Raw genomic sequence first — 20397 nt, forward strand, 5'->3', positions numbered from 1 at the left:
TTTAAGTAGGGCTCTCCCTCTGTAATTACTTTTAAATGCTCTTTACCAGTTATATGAGCCACACGGTATAGTAGATGGCTTCAAGAGACTCCTTAAAAATAGAGAGAAGATTCTGATGAGGCTCTGTTTACATTGGTATTTGTCATATGTGCATATTACAGCTTGTTTGAAAACAGGGAGCCAAAAGGAGCCATCACAAAAGCAATGCATGCAAACCCCTGAAAAATTTGGCCCTGAAGGTGTGCAATCACCGAAGCTGCGGTACCATTCAAAATACTTATGCTGCAGATCGAGAAGGAGGCAGCTGCTTTTTTCTGTTGGTACACATATGATGTGCACCCATGCTCACAGCGCGCCGAGCTTGGGAGGAACCGCCACTTTCCTCATCACAGGTCCCAGCGTGACTTTGGGGGACATCGCCTGCGCTAGATGTATTCTGGTTTGGATAGGACCTGCATCTCTTGCCCTGCATCACTTCTGTCTCTGAAAGTTCCCTCTAGCCTTCTTGTCCTTCTTTCCCTAAAGAAAATAAAAAAGGCCAGAATTAAGACATGCAAAAACAGGTAATCAGTTGGTGAAGTTTAGCAACTGTATCTATGTGTCTTCCCCCCACCACCACCTTCTTAGTGATAATAAAGGAGCAATACTCAAAAGGAGGGCAGAGACGGTTGCTGAAGATGCAGTATATGAGGGGATTGATGGCGCTGTTTAAAGCCGGCAGATTCTGGATAATCACAGATGCATAGAAGCGTTCTTTGGTCTCAGGAAGTATGTTGAAGTTGTCCAGAATATCAAAAAGAAAGTAGGGGCTCCAACAGAGAACAAATGCTGCAACAGAGAGAAAGAGAGAGAGATGGGAAAAGCTTGATGTTAGATAGCATAGCAATTTAGGGAGGTAATCTCACAGACACACAGACACAGACACACACACACACACACACACACGGTCACAACACATACATATTTGTTCACACAAGAAATATCTCTCCCTATTCAGGGTCTTATTTAAGAGAATAGTTATTAGAATATGTTTTTTATTTGTCTTTATTTTTATTTTAATGCCCATAAAATATATTATGTGTGCTTCTTTAAGTGTTTAAAGTGCTCCCTCTAGACATATTGAGGCACTTTTGAGCACTACACAGCTCATAAAGGGTAAATAGGTAGCCAGTTAAAGCATCATCAGTTATAGCAAAGAGCTCTTTTAATGGTCCCCTGAGTGAACACCAACCTAAATGTACACACCACCAAAATGCTGCTCTGTGACAGTGCTGCCTATCACAGCTGCCTATTAAGAAGAGGCTCTTAAGCACCCAGGAGCAAGGAATGACACTCTTTCAAATTACCAGAATTGCAGCCGACCAACAAGCGACTTTGCATGCTGGTTGCAGGCAGTGTATAAACTGAGCATGCAGGAAGACTCTCTAGTTACTGTACTGCAGTTTGAGAAGTGAATTTGGGGAAGGGAAAAGAGGACTGCCTTGTTCATAGACCCTGCTTTTGTTTGGAGGTGGCAGATATGAAGAGGCCACAGGTTTACCTGTATTTGCAGAAATAGGGAATGAATCTGTGCCTCATGAATTTCTGTGTTGTCTCCTCTCACAAAGTCTGCTGATTCAAGATTTACATAGAAACTCTGAGATGGAGAGCTATAAGTTCATCTCATCTAACCTGTAAGTTCAGGAGTTGCAATGCACGGTTATCTGTGAAATCAAACATGCGATCTCTCTGGTATCCAAACGAGACAGCAGAGTGACCCGATGTTTTGTTTCTTGTTACATTAAACAGCATTTCTTAGTTGGCAGTTAACTGAGTGCTCACTGAATGTGCAAGGAAGAGGTAAACTATCTTCCTGTTTTCTAGAGTACCAGACTGATTGTGTCTATGTACACAGACCTGTAAAATAACGATATGCAGTGTCAGTGTGAGGATCGTCATACTGACCATGCAGAATTTTAAATTTCTTTAAAGAAATCTAAGAATGTTAGGTACCGTAATCTGTTTACACGCCAAGAGATACAGAGTGCCTAATATGCTCAAGGGTCTCTGAAGTATTTAGCATCCGGCTGAGCTTTTGACATCTGGTGGCATGGTAATAGTAGTTGTTTCTGACATACTTTCTGTGATTGCTGCGCAGAGAAGTTCTGACACAGCAAATGTGTACTTGGTCTTTTGAGAAGCATGAACCACACTGGTGGCTCAATACTGCTAAACCGGGAACTAAGCACCTCTCTAGCAGCTATTATCACAAAATCAATCAATCCAAATTTTGTGCAAGATTGGAAAGAGGAATGATCACTGATCTGTTTTTTAATGGTGGGCGATGGCTGTCAGCCCTTGGGAGTAAGTTGCTTCAGTTGCCTTCCTGCCTGTCTCTGGTAGCTAATCACGATCCCTGCATGACGCTGCCTTTATTTATTGAGACATAATGTCAACCTCCTAATTCCATCAGGATAATGTCATCTCCCTGGGAGACAGAGGACACCTGCACTGAGTCATCTGCTGCCTCTTTGGAAAAGGAGAGCTCCTTGTTCCCACCTAGGCAAGCTGCATCAAATTCAACTGCTCTGCATCTCCCTCCGCCCCTTCCTTTCCATTTCGCTGCCCCAGCTGCTAATATGCCATATATATTCTCTAAACCTAAAAGGCAGCTCAGTTGCAAAGTCTTTTGGCAGCCTGGATTACAAGGAGACAACCCCCTCCTTTGTTCCTTTTTTTAGTGATGCCTGCTCCTTTATTTTCTTACACGCATATGACGGGCTGTGCATATGACTTCCTTTGAGGCGTATGTCAGATGCCTAAATTAGGAGCCTATCAGTCAACGGAGAGAGGGGGACAAGGTCAGAAGACAAGTCAGGGGTCTAAATAAACTGCCTTCTCCAAGTCATTCCCTGCATTTTACGCTCTCCACTGATGATGGAGGGAGCTGAGGAAGACTAGCTCCCTACCTCCAGCATCCTCCGTAGCTACCAGCTGTGGGGATTTTCACTTACCAAGAATAATTACAATGCTGTACTTGATCGCGTTCACTTTCGCCCTGGATATGAAGCCACGGTTGGTGTAGCCAGCAGAGACTTGGCCATCTGGGGAAAGAACAGTTCAGCTGGTAAAAGAGCAGGGGTGGTGCAGGCATCTGTCAGTGCATGCCGCTACAGTTAGGACAGTGGCATGTAGCTTGTCCTTCCTGGGTGTCAGTCAGGGGCTCAGCACTTTCTGAAATGCAGGTGCTTGCAAGTCTTCTCATGTTGGACGCTCACAAACCCAAGCCATCCAAAATCAGAAGTGGAAATGGAAGCAAAACAAATCTTCCTGCGGTGTTGGGGCATTGTGATCCTCAGCACTTGAGTGCACAGTCAGCAAAAACAGTGCTTCTGTGCCCAAGTATATCAGTTAGTTAGTCCATTAAAAACCATGTGGCTATCACAGCTACCAAAATGCTACCACAGTGGTGTTATAAGAATATTTTGTGAAAGGAACTAATAACTGTAATGAAGAAAACATAAGAAATAACCTGGCAAAACAGACTACCTGTTCACTTTAAATGCATTTCAATTAGAAGGATTTTAAAAGCTCCATACTCCATTCCTTTAACCTTTTACTCTTTTCGATGCTTTAGATAATCAGTCGAGCATTTTACTCTTCATGTTGGCTCAGTAATGAAATAAGAAATGGTGTAAGACTAGCTTTTCAGAAATGAAGAGAGTATTGTATTGAGAAGAAAATGCTATTCTGTCTCACACCAAGGCTGGTCAATCTCATTTCCTTTGAAGTCATGCTAATGTCTCTGAGGATCAAGTTCTGTATTTGAATAACAGTACTAGCATGATTGTAATAATATGCTTGATTTCATTATTAATGTCAATATTCTGTTCATGTTGCTGTGTTAGAATAATTAAGTTCACCATAGTAAATATGCAAGCAGGTCATATTTATCAAAACATCTCTAAACTCCTGTAATCCCAATTTAGAACTGGAATTTTGATGAATATAATCAGAAATAACCCTGTGTACGTAATTTTTTGCACCTCTTATAAAAACAGCACATTAAGGCTGTGTAATACGTGAGAAAAAAATATAAATAAAGTTAAGGTGGGCTTTTTGTCAGTGAAACACCCCATCCAGAAACTTGAAAATAGTCCATACTTCGTATTACTGGAAATTACTTGTTGGCTCACAGAGCAGAATATACCACTTGGGTGAGAAGACTGATATTTTTTTCAAGCCTACTTGATACTGATTGTGTCATTGAGGCAGGATGGTTAGAAATTGGTCCTGCTCAGGCATTTCAAAGGAGGAGTAAATTTTTGCAAGATTATAATTGACAGAAACGTGGTTATGATGCAAGGATACCTGAGGAGGTGCAGCATCATGTCACGATGCTTCCTCTCGTAACAGGCATGATTCTACTAAAGGCAGATACCAGCCGCATAGTCACCACAGTTTGATGCGTTACCACTCGTCACTTAGGTGAAGTAACTCGTTGTGTGCACTGTCCTCTTACAGTAAAATGCATTAGTGTAAGGAACCGTACTGTTCTTTGCAGTTTCAAATGTTTAGGAGCATGGGACAAAGTTAGTTAATATGGTTCATCTGAGAAACTGTTATGACTCTATTTGTCTGTATTGCCAATTTGTGATTTCAGAGGACCTTTTTGTGCGAGTAAGGGTAGGAAAGAGAGTTGTCAAGTGAGGATCTTTATTTGTTAGTGGTTTGTGTTCAGATCCTTTAGCTCAGAACAGCTCAGAACAGTCCAAGCAAGTTTATGATCTTGGGATGAAAATTTTGGTTCATTTTATGGGGTTTTTTTTTAGCATTCAGGAATTTGCTGTCTTGATCAAAATCCACAATTGCAAGGGCATGTAAAAGTACAGCAAATTATCTAAATGCTTACTAAACATCTATGAAAAAATTTTGATTCTAGAAATGGGCAAAGGTTCTAGGCAGAGTAGGAATTTTTACCTTTTAATTCTTTTCTTGCATATATTTTTTGTCATTTTTCAAAAGGGGATTTAATGTCAAAGGAGAGAAAGTAAACACAGTAGAAAAGAACTATAAACGGTTAGAGAAAACCTGTTCCCATTGTAGTAAGACCTGGGGCCCGATGCAACACTGTATGTTCAGCCATTCCCAGATTTGATGGGACAGTCCCGATTTGACTCGTGGCTGAAGACCACGTGTGTGCTGAGACTCACCAGGACAGCTGGATATAATGACAGCCTGAGCTTTGCTCTTCATCCAGATCTTTTGAATCACAATTGAGTATATGACGCTACAGTAGGGAAAGAATCATTGATATTATGAGGCACAGAAAACTCACCTAACATCCCAGACATTCATGCTCTGTGAATATACATATCTATCTGTATAGAGCTCATGGAGATGACAGGACTTCATAGTAATGATGACAACAACAATAACAAACAAAACGTGACTCCCCTGTAGTACTTTGCACAAGCAAACCTGAAGTGTTTTCACGATGGTAGTTGTTATTGTTGCCCTGGCTTTACGGATGTCAAATCTGAGATACAGGGAAATAAAATGATTCAGCCCCAATCTCACAGGCATTGTTTGTTGGCAATTTCTAGCTAGCTGGGGCCAAATCTGTCTGATTACCGGCTCCAGCCAGGAGGCACCCGATTCCCACACAGGCCTACGTGCTTTTTGTGGGAGGTGCAAGGGGGAAAGTAGCCCTGAAATAGGGGATGCAAGTGGGGCAGCCACTGGCATTGGAAAGCCTGGTGTGGGTGGGTGCAAAGGTCTGTTCTGGGATTACTTTGTGAATTCAAGGCTAAAGAATAAATCTGTACCCTGGATGAAGGAGGTAAGGACAAGATCCATTAGAAGATGCAAGTACTGCAGTGCTCACTTTTAGGATCAAGGTCCTGGGAGTGAAACTGAGGAGCTCAGAAGTAGCAGGTGGGTGGGAAGAGTTAAATGATGCAAAACCAGATCCACCACAGTTGAAGAGAATATACATATGCTTTTAATGGGAAAGATGAAAAGTGCTCTAGTCCACAGCAACCTTGAATAGCTATGGCCTTTCCCTAGGTGATAAGAACTGTGGAATTGTATGTATTTACTACAGAATGGGTAAAACAAATTCCTTTCAGCTGAAGAACTGCTTGATCTCACATCCTGGATGAAGATGTTACCCTTTTAGCAGCTTATATATTAAAAAAAAAAAAAAAAAAAAAAAAAAAAATCCGGCCTTGTTCTGTGTCCCTTTCCTCCTGCAAGTTTGGATAGTGTGCGGGTAAAATCACCAAGCAAAAACATACTTTGTAATAATGGTGATTTCCTTTTTAGGTAAGAAAGATAAAAATAATTTTAAAAAATTTCAGCTAATGCACTTGGGTTGCCCCATTTTCCCGGTATAAAAACCTAGTGTCATAGCAGAAGTTGTCATGTGCAGTTTGCAGCACACCATGGTGTTTGGCTGGGCCTGGGGCAGCCTGAGCATTAATTGCTATAAGCCTTAGTGGTGAGTCTGTGAAAAGGGGCAGCTCTGGAGACTAATTCTAGGTGTTTTATAGAGACCAAGAGGTGTCGTATTATCATATGGCTTTTTTATTATCATAAGAGACATTATTCTTATGAGGGCTTTCAGACTAATATACGAGCCTTTCCTGCAGCACTCTCAGTTATTAGATACATCTGCAAGGGTAGTATTTGTGTGTGATGGGGGTTTCCTTTCTGTGGAAGTTCGAGCCATCAGCTTTCCAGGCGGGCAGGTGACAGCCAGACGTTTAATGTGACCTCCGGGCTGTGTAGTCAGGCTGTAGCGTACTTGCCCTGGGAGGATTTTGCACGCATCTGCCACGGACTCCAGCTTCCCCTTTTTAATCCCTTCAAAAGTCCAGCGTGGCTCCCAGCTGACTTAAACATTTTCCTTTTATCTTCTGGCTTTTCAAGAACCTGTTTATTTGTCAGCTGGTACACTTGAGAGTTCCTTTGTACTTTGTACTAACAATGGCTGAAAATTCATGCATCATTTCTCCTTTGATTGTTCCAATGAATGAGAATGTATTATAATGATAATTGTTATCTCAAGAAAATGTTAAGAAAATTTCTGCCCAGCTGCTATAAATCCTGTTTGTATTTTATCACTATCCTGGTATCTCTAGCCTGATCTTTTTATTTCCAGTCAAAACAATATCCTTTCTGATCTAGATCCTGTTGGACACATCCAGAGTTGCCCAAACACCAGGATAAAGGAGCCTAACTCTGTAGTTAAGTGATGCTATGATGAGCGAGAGGAGGTCCTGGACATTCTTTATAGCTTTTTTTTTTTTTTTTTGCCCCCCTCCTTTTTTTTTAACCTAATGGCAGTTCAATGTGAAACGTATACACAGCAATGAGAAGAAGGATGAAATACTCAGACTTCCTACTTCCAGCCACATGCCCTAATGATTAAACTATGAAGTCAGGCTTCTCACCTGCTTTCCTTCTGGCCCTAGAAATCCTGCCCTCTTGGCTGCAGAGTTTGATAAGAGCAAGCCTTTCACAAAATGCAGCTATAGCAGCTTTCTTTTTAGTGCACCAGTAGAGGGGTATGACAGTGGGCCCTGGAATACACGTGCCATTTCATGTATCAGATTACATGCTTTTTCATTGGAATCCTTAATTTTCTGAAGTCCAGGGCAAAGTTAATTCCTGGTTTAATCCAGGGACTTCAAAAGTGTTGCCAACATAATAGATTTGTTTTGGTGTTTTTGCCTCTGTTCCTCTTTCTTTTCTCTATAGCAGCTGGGTCTACTTGGAGCTGTCCTTACTGGGAGGAGTCCAGCAGTGGTGGACACTGCTGAGGGTGGGTGTCAAGGAAAGAGGAGTCACTTGTCACTCTGGGGACACTCTCAGTGGCTGCTTTGCCAACCATAATTGTGCCTTGATACCTTGATCTCTCCTGGACTCCAGATCTTATCAGTGCCTAATCTTTTTTTTCTCCAGCTATTGTGGCACAGAGCTAAACAACTGGAGTTTCTAGAAATGTATCAGTCAAAGTTTAAGATCATAGAAAGCATCTGTTTACGTATTTCAAAGCCATGACAAGAAAGTAAACATTTAGGGAGGAATTCTTGCAGATTTCTTGCAGAATGTGCTTGTAGATGCTTTTCTTCCTTTAAAAGCTGGATAGAGGGGTAAGTGGTGGTTGGTAACATCTTAAAGGGTGGGAAGAAATTCCTGCTTGATGGAAAATGAAATGGCAGATGGACAGAGAATAGAAATGGACAGATAAGAGTTGGTATTCAGATGGACAGGAGTGTGTTTGGCAAGGGCCTACATCGTTCTGTCCCCTCATAATCTTTGGGTTTTTATTCCTTTTGACTTCAAGTTACTTAGTATTCACTGTCAAGAGGTAAAAGCACACCACAGACACATGCATGGCATGCCTATAATGGTAAAAAAACTCATTTTCCAACACATGGAACTTCAAAATATGCCTTTGTGCCACTTGCCATGCTGCTGGATGAGTTCTTGTCACCACTGGGAGATTTGATGTATAGTTCCTTAAGTCCAGATTTTACCAGGTTTCTTTGTTTCTGTATGTGTTTAGTTCACTCATCTTCAAACCCTAACTGGGAATTCTTGGGGGCTATATGAACATGAGTTGGGGTCATAAAGATTTTAATACATACTATAATGTTAAAATAATATCTGAATTGTTATGGCCCATTGTTTGCAGCTGAGGGACAGAAAAAGGGAGGAAAGAGCTCAGATGAAGTAGTCAAATCTGGGTGGAAAAAGAATCCAAGCCTTTTTGAGAAGTAACTGCTCAGGCTGTGATGGCGACAGGGTAGAAAGGACATGCTGTTGATCTGAAAATACAGCAATTTTTTCTGGCCCTGAGAAGATGCATATGTGTAGTGGTGGCAGAAAAATATAAGAATATGTTTCAGATTGTGGATGTATCTCAGCAAATTAAATTCACTGCATGTCCAAAAGCAATTTAGCTTGATCCAGATTCTGAAGGACTAAGATGCTTGTTCATTGTAGCATGTTATTAGTTAATGGCATTGGTTAATTTGACTCCATCAGTAATTACAGCAGTCTTTGTCACTGTAAATAACTAACTAACTAATGTTTAGTCATACAAATCCCACTGTGAGTATTCCTACTCTTTTTTTAATTTTTAGATCACACTTCTTTTGAAAAATAAAATGTCTGCTGGTTAAGCTAAGTATTGTTATTAACAACCATTATAAGAATTATTGATCTGCCCACTCTTTAAACACAGAAACTTTTTAAATTTTACATTAACTAATTGCATTATGATAGCATCCCATCCAGTGTCAACATTTACTAGTAAAGTGAGCCTTTACAACACCAAAAAGTACACTTAAGCTCCCTACTAATTGTGTTTATCATCCAGCATTGGCTATGCTTGCTTGTATTCTATTTGCATAAAGCCATGCAACTGTATTATGTTTTATGGTAGCTAATTTAGAGCATCATTTATCTGAGACAAAAATCATGTGTAACTTTATCCAGACAAATGACTGTAGGCCTGTGTAATAGATGAATGAATAGACAGGCAGATATTGGAACATATGTGCAAGACCTAGGCTTTTTTATTTTTAAGTGGAAATTGCAGGCAAAAATGTTTGCACTGGTTGAATCAAACTCAAAAAATACCTTTGTTATTGTTATTAATGTTGTTTTTATTCTTATTATTTAATTCAGACAACTGCCATTTATTTCATCTACTCTTTATCTCATTGAAGTGACTTGTTTTGAATTCTATATCTTTTCTTTTAATTTATTATGTTTTTTCCCTTCTAGTTATTTTTCCTCTGCTCCAAAGCAAATGTTTTCTTTGGAATTTTGATTTTGAATGGTATATGGATCTTTTTTTCATGGTACTTCAAGAGATACTGCTGCAATTTTTTTAACTTGCATCTAGAATTGTGTTAGGTAAATGTCTATGTATTGCATTTATCAGGTTAAAATACTAAAAATATATTATTGGTGAGCAACAGCTAAAAAAACCAAACCTTTATAGACTCCAAATTTCTGGATACCCAAATGACAGAATATAATTATAGTTTGGCATAGAGCAGTGATACAGAACAGAAACCCAGTAACTGTCCTGTCACCCCATCACAGGACCTGGGAGAGCCAGGTGCAAATATTTATAGGAGAGAAGTCTGTAATCTTTATTCGACCCATATTTAACCTCTGTTCAGCAGTGCCCCAGAGGTATTTAGCTATCGCGGATATCTTTTTGAGATTTGCTTGGCATTTCTCAGTGCAGGAAAATGGCTTTGGTTATAGTTGATGACACTTGTCCAAACATAGGAGAGAATAAACTGCTGCAGATTGCCTAATTCATTTTTCTTATCTTTTTGGTAGTTGACAATATGAACTGCAGAATAAGTGGTAGTTTAGCCTAAATAAGAGGGAAGAACAGGCCAGATTTTTAAATGCTGTAAGGAAGATGATGATGCAGGATATTTGGCCCTAACCAACACTAAGGAAGGAGGGCAGCTTTTACATAAAAAGAACAAATACTGTCTCCTTTTCTCAGCTCTCAAAGCTAACCACACACTTGGACTAAAAATTTAATCAGAGCCTTTCATTATCTTTTCATTATTCATGTCTTGTTCATTCTTCTTATTATAATCAGACATAACATTTGCCATAGAACCACAGACCACATAATAAATGATGGCTGAGACCCCAGTTGTGAAGACGGGGTAGGAACAGATCTTCCTACAATACAAGTCTCTCAGGACAGGTATAGTTTTGTTTGTTGATGGCCTTTTTGTAAAAAAAAAAAAAAAAAAAAAAAAAGAGAGAGAGAGAGACAGATTGTTGTTTTCTTATGGTTCACATTTTGGTGGAATCTAGAGGGTTTGCTCACGTTACGTCTGGGGGATTATCTCATAAGTGGAAGGGCTTTTCACAATGAGCGTGAAGGTTATCAACTAAATAATTCATTTCATATGCTGGGGTGTTATGAATAACCCAAGTTCCTGTGAATTAGCTGAATGCGGTGTCAGGAACACATGAAATCAGCTCTGCTACGAGTGAGTGGCTGGATGAGAGAAGCTTAAAAGATGATGGTACCTGGACTGTAGCAAGTGAAAACTGCTCAGCCAAAGTGGCATATTTAATATGGAGTTAAGCTCAGCACCTGAACAGTAAAATTTTCCCTCTTGTATGTGCTTTGGATGAATGGCACCAGAAAATGTGCTGTCATCAGTAAACTACTTTGCTGTGGAGTGAACAGGCTTTCTGCAGATTCAGGCAGTAGAACTAATTTAGAATTAATTCCACCAGACGGTGTCCCAAATGGTGTCATGTACTTGCAGTGCAGTTAAGTCAGAATGCTATGGAAGAGAAAATAAAGTAGCTGTGCAAACAAAACTGAATTATTATAGAAAAGGTCTTACTCTTTCTCTGTGTGCCGCCTGCATTGTGAAGCTTTACTTCCTCAGTAAGTGCTGTACGCGTCTTGACTACTTGTTTGGTCTTATTCCCTGCTTCTTAGATACTGTTCCTTGATTTTCAGTTGCACGTTTATTGACCGTGTCTCCATTGTTATGTTATGGCATTTTTTATAGAATCTTCAGGTAAAGGCTATTAAACTCAGAAACCACAAAATACCTTCCTTAATTTACTAAATAACACATTTCCTTTTTATAGTTAACCTTTCAATAGAGTAGCACATAACTAGAACATATCTGGTATCTCTCTCAACCTTTTGAAAGTTTCTCATTTGCAGTCAAATTTACTATGCATCTGAAAGAATTAAGCTGAACAGCACTTTTGAGGAGAAACAGAGTTCCTGCATATGTTAGCAGCCGTTCCAGACATCCTTTAGGTGCAAACTGCCTACCAGAGTATTTACATGTTGCAGCCAGATTAGGTGGATTAGTTTTAAACTCCAGTATTTTCCAACAATTTTAAAGGAATAGATGATGTGCCTTGAGGCTACACTGAAAAATGCTTGGAAATTCAGAACTTGAAGACATAGTTTAAAAAATCACCGATTATTCCTAGACTGTATGGCATGTGTTGTTCATAATGTCTCTGCTGATTTGGTCCTGATGGTAATTCTCTTTTTAAGTGGTTTTAGTCCTCTCTATTCTGAAGAAAACAGTATCACTGACATCTAGAGACAAATGGGCACAAAAATCCTTCCACGCCCCCCACCCCTTCCCTCCTCCCAGCGCCCAGCACCACTTAGGACGTGTTAAGAGTTTGACTTCAGCTTTTGTATTAGCGTATACTGAACTCAGAAACACATCCAAAAAGGCAACGGGCAGTGCTCTACCCTGTGACTCAGAGGTTGGTGCTTTAAGTTCCTGTCCTGCCATAAACTTCTTCTGTGAAAGTCACTTAAGGTTACAGCCTCAAAAATTTTAGGACATTTTATTCATGTCTCAACTGTCAGGGCAAATTCATTAAATGCTGCATTACCCTGCATTTCCCTTCCCCTCGTGTCATCATCGCCTTCTTGCTTCTGGGGACTTACTGTAAAATAAGTCACAGCGCTGATCTGGTTTGAATATCTTCTTTTGGCAGGGAGGAGGGGGGTAGTGTAATGTCAGCTTGAAAATTTGAAATATTTATTGCTTCCCTTTTTTTGCCAAACATGTATGCCATGTAAAAGAGAGTGGCTGATCTGTGAAGACAAGTGTGCAAATCTGCAAGTCTGAGTATGAAAGAGAGATTTTTATGCATCTGTGGAATGACCAATAAATTGATGGGTTATAGACCTTTTCCCTGAAACATTTTAAAATGCTGATTGAATTTCCTGACTGTTAACCATTTAAGAAAATTCAGAACAAAACTCCTCCACAAATAATTGCTGGCCTTAAGTTTTTCTAGAGTAATTTGTTGCAGTTGAATTATTTTTGTCTCTTTTGTGTATGTTTATTCTTTCTACTGGTAAAGGTGGGCTGCAGATTCACCCACATCTTTATTCACATGTGAATTTTTTTTTCATTTAAAACTAGGCTAGTTTTAAGATACAGGGATACCTAGAGAGAAGAATGATCCTGTCTAGGAAAGAAGAGCACTGGGATAATCTGGGACGAGTTTTCTTTCTATTGCTATGATGTCCTTTATTTAAGAGCGTCTCATAATTTTGTTTATTGTTTATCTCTGTGCAGTCTGACACGAAAAAGGGAAGGTTTAGCAAATTGGTGTATTATGAGCAAAGTATAAAAGTTGTCCCTTCACTCTGGGGATCAACACTGGTCAGTGTTCAATATCAAAAAGTCAGCTAGATGAATTCAGCCACCAAGGTTTTGTTCCTCCTATGTTTTTGGTTCTACTAGAAATAAGTGTGTTTCCTTTAGAAGCTGCAGAACTAAATCTCTGTGATTAAACAGTAAGAAACTTCAAGGCACAAGTCAGTTGAAAAGGAGCTAAAAAAAGAGCACAGGCTTTAGTATTTAGCTTATGTAGCTGGTCCTGTCATCATGCAGGAAAGATCAAAACCACCTGCTCTCACCAAGGGCACGGATGGAGCAGGCCACTGAGGGACACGCCTGGCTTAGCGCCCACTGCACACACCAGTGGAGCAGTGTGGCCATGAGAGATGTCTGAGGGACCTGCAAACACAGCTCTTCTTTCATAGCCCAAATAGCGTGACACCAAATTACGAGCAAGAAAGGCCTCCTGGTAAGATGTCTTTGCCACTAAAAAAGGAGAGACAAACATGAAGAACTTTTCCACCGAAAGAGAAAAACAAGGGGGAAAAAGGGAAAGGAGTACATGTGGGCTCAGCCAGGACAAGCTGCCGCCACCACCAGCCCTTCACGGCTGTTAAGGATATTCCACACCAGTTTTGACTGCACTCTTGCATTGGTAGCTCCTCCTGGCTGGATAATATTTGCTCAAAACAAAATGGCTAGTGGTAGCGGCCCCAGAGGAAGGCAGTAACAGTCACAGATCACCAAGCACGGTTCGGGATGTTGACTGACCCCAGTTTAAAACCATATGCTGCTCCCAATTGCCTTTGTGATTTTGGGCAAATCGATGTTAAATATTTGTGGCTCAGGTTTCCCGTTACAAAATAGGAAGGATTTCATTCGTTCACTTTTTAAAATGTGCTTGACATCCTCAAATTATTGGGGATTTCTTCCAGACCCTGATGAATAAACAATCTTCTAGTACTATGAAGCTTGGGAGCACTTTAAGTTAATTTTAGTTTAACTAGAATAAGTGTGGTTTCTGTTCTTTTATTAAAACTGTGCTTTGTCATAATACTTTTATACTGTATTTATAAAGATATATTTCAAGCCTGAAGCTATGGAGATAAGTGGACACACTTGGAGATTCAGTTCTTATTCAGAAAAAATGTTCCTGTCTATTAATACCACGTGGCAAGCACCCAGGGCATCTACAGTGACCTGTGCATTGTGTGATACAAACCAAAGTGGCTTTAAGGCAGCTATGGAAATGAAAACATAAAGAATAAGGTAAATTAAAGCATTAAAACTGATTGCACGCTCGACAGCTTTCACCACACACTCACTGATCACAGTTTTCTCCCGCTACCAGACTTACCTGATAATGATCAAAGGAATGAAGTACACCAGGAAAGCAACCACCATCATGTAGGGGATCCAGTAGGAGTCGTCAGGCCAGAGCGCCCAGCACTGCACTTCCCTGTTGGAGAGCTGCCGTTTCCCAAAAATAATCAGAGTCGGTATCGAAAACAGGAAAGAGAGGCTCCAGGCCACTCCAATAAGAATTTTCGCCTGCCTTTCTGTTCAACAGATTTAAACAGACTGTGTTAATGGGGGTGCTGGCGCCACTGGCCCTTTGTAGCAATGCTGAACAACGGGCAGGGGAGAGGAAGAGGAAACGGTGTGAAGGAAGGGAATTTTGGTTTGCAGCCTGTTGATGCTGAAAAGGCTGCACAGGAGAATTTCATCTCGGTCTTAGGATAAAATGTCATTTTGTTATTGGCTTGGTTTTTAACTGTTTTATTTAAAGACACTAAGAGGCCATCAAATCAGAAATGTTGGACAAAGGCACTGGTCAGGGTCAGCAAGTCAGAAACGTGAGGTACAGAAGATTGCGCTCTGCCTCAGAGACCACTTAGCAGATGCGTGGAAGATCCCATGGGCCTGCCCTATGGCAAGCGCTTACTCCAGCATAGCAAAGCTGGGGTCCATACAGGACTTGGATAGAAAAGAAGAAGGAGCCTTTGCCCTACAGGTATCAGAGGAAGGCTGAGACTGGAAAGTGCAGGTTCAAGACATAAACTGGGCTGGAGCGCACAGAGGTCCTGACATCCTGTGGGGAAAGATGTTCTCCTCAGAAGGGAAATTAAACATTTTGATGCATCTTGCAGTGAGAAAGTTCAGAAAACATTTCTTTTCAGGCAAGTTGAAAATGCTTCTGCTCAGGCTTAAAGCAAAACCGCATGGCCAGCTGCCTTTACCTCCCCACTGCTCCTCGCTGGCCCAAGGAGACATGGCCCCAGAAAGGGTTGTGAGAGCCCAGATGTCTCCTGGAGGGGTTGCCCCGAGTGGCCCTGCGGCATGGTGGGGATCAGACCCAGCTTCTGCCAATAGGCAAATGCCCAAACCGTGCCAAGAGGGGGCAACTCTTGATGCGGGCAGATGGTGCTGAGCTGGTGCTTACGTGCTCAGCCCTGTCTTATTCGCTCGTACAGATGCCATGTGGAGATCCTGCTGGACCTCACAGCGAAGATCAGGAGCTCGAGGATCCCCAAATAGTTTGCACATCAGGGCTACTGCTTCCCCTCAGCTTTTGCTCCCCTCCGCTGCCAAGCTGAGAAAACCAGTCAGAAACCAAGTGATGCCTGATAGCTGTCGTGGAATTTTCTAAAAATCAACAGGTTGAAGGAAAAAGCCCTAAAGCTTTTATGTTCCACAAATCTGCATCTCCTGGCTCAAATCCATGCAGCTCTAGCCAAAAAGTGGAGGAGGGGCCCTGGCCTGTGGAGCACTGGTGAGCCACAGTGGCAGTTGTCCCTTCCCAGTTAGGCTGCTACAGGAACAGAAGGTGACAGGTTTTGATCCCAGGCAGCTTTGGTGTTGAACTATTTTATTGTCCTACCTGCCTGCAAAATACCTGAGGTTGTGCATGGAAGTAGAAAATCACTTTAAAGTATGCATATCAAGAAGAACATTTTTCCTCCTTGAAGCTCAAAGAGCAATATGAAAGCAAATGGGAGAAGCATTCAAAAAGTAATTTTACACTTTATAAAACATCAGTTGCAAATATTCATTTATCCTGCTCATTTTTAAATGCTACCCATGTTCAGTAAAATACAGCCTCGCTAATCTAGGGCTTAAGGGAACTCTGAAGACATCTACCTAAACGAGAGGGTTAGATTAAGTCTATAAATATTGCACAGGCAGAGGAAAAACTGTGAAGTTTCACACAGTGTAACAGAATAAACTTGACAAAAGGAATGTCAGGAGCAAGTATCACAAAATATTTGCTGACAAAAGGGCTTTCAGACTGTGAACTAGCTACTTAACACACATAGGAACTTTAGTGGGGTTCATGTATAGGGGAAAAGATTATATTTGGGTAACGTACTTTATTTTTTGTATTGCTTAGCTGCACCCTTAATTTGAAGACAATTGGGCAGTTTGGATTTGGCAAGAGGGTTATTTAATCTTTATGTTTTATAAAACAGCTGCAGTGTTCATTTATTCTCCTTTTTAAACATTCCTCATTTTTGGTAGAACATGATCCTGCTAATCTGAAAGGCTTTATGGGGAACTCATAACATCTAAGTAAGAGGATTTTTGTTTTATCTGACTAATGTTAATTTGGTGCCTCATAAGTAGGGGGTTTTTTTCATTATGCTTTTAATAAGTGCTCTAATAATATGTTGCAGCTAGAAAATCACATGACTAAAACTAAGTATAGATGGACTCTAATAAATAAATGCATCTCTACATATGAACTTCCACTCAACCAATCTCAGTATTTTTCTTTTAAAAAATAATTTTGCTATTTATAAATATATATAAGCATTTATAAATATAAAGCTTTTAATACACTGAAATTCTCACCAATGCTAGCACCCAGCATTGGAGCAGGAATCTCAGCCATGCCTTCTGCTCTCAGCTTTGGCCCTGACTCTTTTAATGGACTTTTTCATGTCATCATCCCCTTTGCTCCACTTCTGCCATCTGTATATCGCTGCGGTGGATTTGCGCGCATCTGCCCGCTCCTGGGAACATGCGGCTTCAAGTCACCTCTCAGGCTGATTTTTATCCCCTGCTAGAGTGAGTAGCAATGCTGTGCAATCCTTCCGTAAGCCAACTGCCATTTTAAAAATAGTTAGATTTATTGCTCACTAACCCCTAGAGAGCTGTTTCAGCATCTCATTGCTATAGTGCACATTAGCGTCATTTGCAGCTCAAAGTTGCTCAGGGAACAGCTTACACCTATTTGGGTTTTGTCTTTTGCTTAGGCAGTTCTATTGTCTCCTGTTGTTTAGTTTGTACAATGTTTGTGTGTATGTTTTAAATATGATGACATAGTCATAAAACTTCTTCAGCTCTAATGTCTAAGGTTTTCTTTTTTCTTTTCAATCTCTATTTTACCTTTTTTCAATGACCCTTTTGGTTATTGAATTAGACTCCTCTTATACAGTAAAAGTGTTAGGATTAGAATGTATAATTCTTCCACATCTTGCACTTTCTGTGGTTATTTATGTCTCTGGAACGTGAGTATAAAATATTTAATTGACAAAGTTAATCTTCTTAGAAGCCTTGCAAAATACAGCTTCTTTCAAATGGTTTCCTAACATAGCTTGAGGCTAGTAATTAAAACACAGCTTTTTTTAAAAAACAAATTGTTCAACATTTTCAAAGCAAAATGTTTGACTTTTTTTCCCCAAAACAATATTTCAGTGCTACATGTAAATGCAATTTTTAAAAGCTGTAAAAAGAAACAATTCTTTTGTTTCTTGGTTGAAGGTCTTTTGGGGGATGAGTGTTTCATTCTGGAAAGAAAAAACAATAATTATTTGCCATAGGTGGACTCAGAATTGTTTTTACAGTTTCTCTGTGTCAGCACCAATTAGAAAGGCTGGTTCTCTTTGTTCTCCTCCTGCAAAATAACTAAGAGGACTTTCCCAAATCGCCACACATGAAATGTCTGCTAGGAATAGCTAGGTGCAAAAGGTTAATATTTTTATATACTGCAGGAGGCTGCTCTGGTAAGTAGAGCTCTCTTGATCATTCTTTTAAATGTATAGCCGCCGCCTCCTTTTCCCCTTTGAACATGTGCAAGTGTGGGCGATTATACGGTGCCACTTCATAAAATATGTCAATCACGGTGTAAATGGCACCGCGAGAGCCAGGCAGAGCTTGTCAGATGGCGTGTTTAGCAGCGTGGCTCTGCTCGGGGCCTGTTTTCCCTTTCGAAAGCTGCCCCCCGCTGGTGTCTCTCATGCCCTTCAGCTGGATACAATGCCAGCTCTTCCCGAGGTTTTAGAAAGAGAAAGAAAAGCCTTTGTAGTGTAGATACAGGAAACTGGATGGAGTTAAAGGCAGCTCCTGACCTCTGCCTGGTGACCGCGTGCTCGCTTCAGGCGCTGGCCGCGCCGCAGCCGGAAGGCGGCGCCCCGTGATGGTCACCTCCTTCTGCCTGGCGCGCGGGATCTTAGCAAAGCCGCCCGAATCACTCGGGCTGCAGTAAGGGCGATAAGGAAAAACGGGCTGGGTTTCTAGTCTCCTTAGGCTCATTATCACTTTATTATACCAGAAACTACAGTTCAGCTCCTGGCATTGATGTCCTGTGTAAAAACAGCAGCTTTGGACAGAAGAAAGGGCCGGTGCAGGTGGTCTCCTGTGCGGGTGTGATGGGGACAGCGGGACCTGGCTGCCCCGGCTCCCCAGCGGCAGGAAGAGTTTGATCAAGGTGGCCTGTCACAAAAGCCAGCCCTCCGCCCATGCAAAGAAAGAAATCACACGCAGTGCGTTCTTTCATCTTTGCCAAATTTTACCTAGCAACATAAAAAAAAGCATTTATAAAGGTTTTTGAGGGTATATACATTTTTTTCCTCCCAGCTTCAAAGTGCTTTGCAAAGATCAATGAACAAATTCCTTACCAAGCCCTGGAGGTAGTTCAACTAGTGCTGCTTTTCCCGTATGGCACCCGAAGAAGAAACGCCGGCGAGGCGCATGGCGTGGCTGGCCCTGCTCGGCCGACGCAATGCGGGCGGGAGCCGCGGAGCACCCCCCACCTCTGCAAAGCTGCTGCCAAAACTTTACTGGCAGTCTCCCCATCCTGAATAAACTTGGTCTGCCTGCTGGGAAATATTCGGCTAAGCTTCGCACAAGTATTCAGAGTTTTCAGACCTTAACATCTGCCAAAGCTGCACAGCTACCTGGGCTGTGATTGATTCATGGTTTCTTAAGGCCAGAAAGGACCATTAATCCGCTCCCCTTCATAGAGCAGGCTGTCAAATGCCATCATTACTCCAAAACAAGAATGATATTTGTGTCTGGTTAAAGTGCATCTTCCAAGCATCATGGTCCCTGTAACTGCTTCCCTTCTTCCCCACATACAATTTCTGTTTATTCACTCAGTGCAATATATTAAACTTTAGACTTTAAGCTCTGTAAAAAAGAAATCATGCTCTTTAAATGTATTGCTAAGCAGCCAAGATATTTCTGAGTGCTGTAAAAATAACAAGCAGTAGAAGAAATTTTAAGAAACAATAAGTATCCCAGACCTATTTTGTACAGTTTTTTAAGTTCTCTGATCAAACTGTCACATTAATTCTCAGTTATCCCAATTATTTTTAGTGTGAATAAATAGATAACATAGGTAAGAAATTCCTGCTATAATTCCTAGAGTCAGTACAGCTGTACAAGAGAGAACTTTTGCCCATAACCATTTTCTCAAAAAGCTGGAAGATAATGAAAACCTATATGCTTCTTTAAATGTCATTTCATTCTTGCTAACACAATGCTTATAGAACTGCTGAGGGCTAAGTGCAGCTTAATAAATCTTGAATCACAACTCTATTGCCATTTGGAAAACTAATGGAGTCCAAATATTGCTACAGCAGGAATGAATAATTCATGGCAACAAGGTTAATAATTTTGAAACTTTTCTTAGCAAAATGGAACTAGCCAATAATATCTATAGCAGTATCAAGGTAGAGAAATTCTCCTACCTCCTTGCAAGAACTTCATTGGATAAACTATGGCATGATATCGATCTATGCTTAGTGATACAAGGACGTAAGTCGAAGCGTATAGAAGCACCACCTGGGGCAGAAGATATACAAGACAGTTGAGCAGTTGAGTTTATAGCAGTTGAGACACATTTGCATAAAATAATGTTAGCCACAACACTGCTCTGTATTTAATATTTGAAAACTTTTTTTGAAAAAAAGGAAAAAAGAAGAAAAAAGAAAATTCTTGTATTCTCACC

At 40.8% G+C, this 20397-nt stretch overlaps 1 protein-coding gene across 1 annotated transcript in view; it reads right to left on the reverse strand.

Moving 5' to 3' along the window:
* Positions 1-425: 425 nt before the first annotated feature.
* Positions 426-20397, reverse strand: part of NPSR1 (neuropeptide S receptor 1) — a 66662-nt gene continuing 46690 nt past the window's right edge. Inside the window, exons 4-9 of the mRNA XM_013948120.2 lie at positions 20138-20231; positions 14521-14722; positions 5193-5269; positions 2994-3083; positions 648-828; positions 426-519 (exon numbers count right to left, since the gene is read on the reverse strand). Of these exons, the coding sequence (XP_013803574.2) occupies positions 426-519; positions 648-828; positions 2994-3083; positions 5193-5269; positions 14521-14722; positions 20138-20231 (738 nt within the window). The remainder of the gene's footprint in view (positions 520-647; positions 829-2993; positions 3084-5192; positions 5270-14520; positions 14723-20137; positions 20232-20397) is intronic.

Source organism: Apteryx mantelli, chromosome 2 (genome assembly GCF_036417845.1).
Source record: "Apteryx mantelli isolate bAptMan1 chromosome 2, bAptMan1.hap1, whole genome shotgun sequence".
NCBI lineage: Eukaryota > Metazoa > Chordata > Aves > Apterygiformes > Apterygidae > Apteryx > Apteryx mantelli.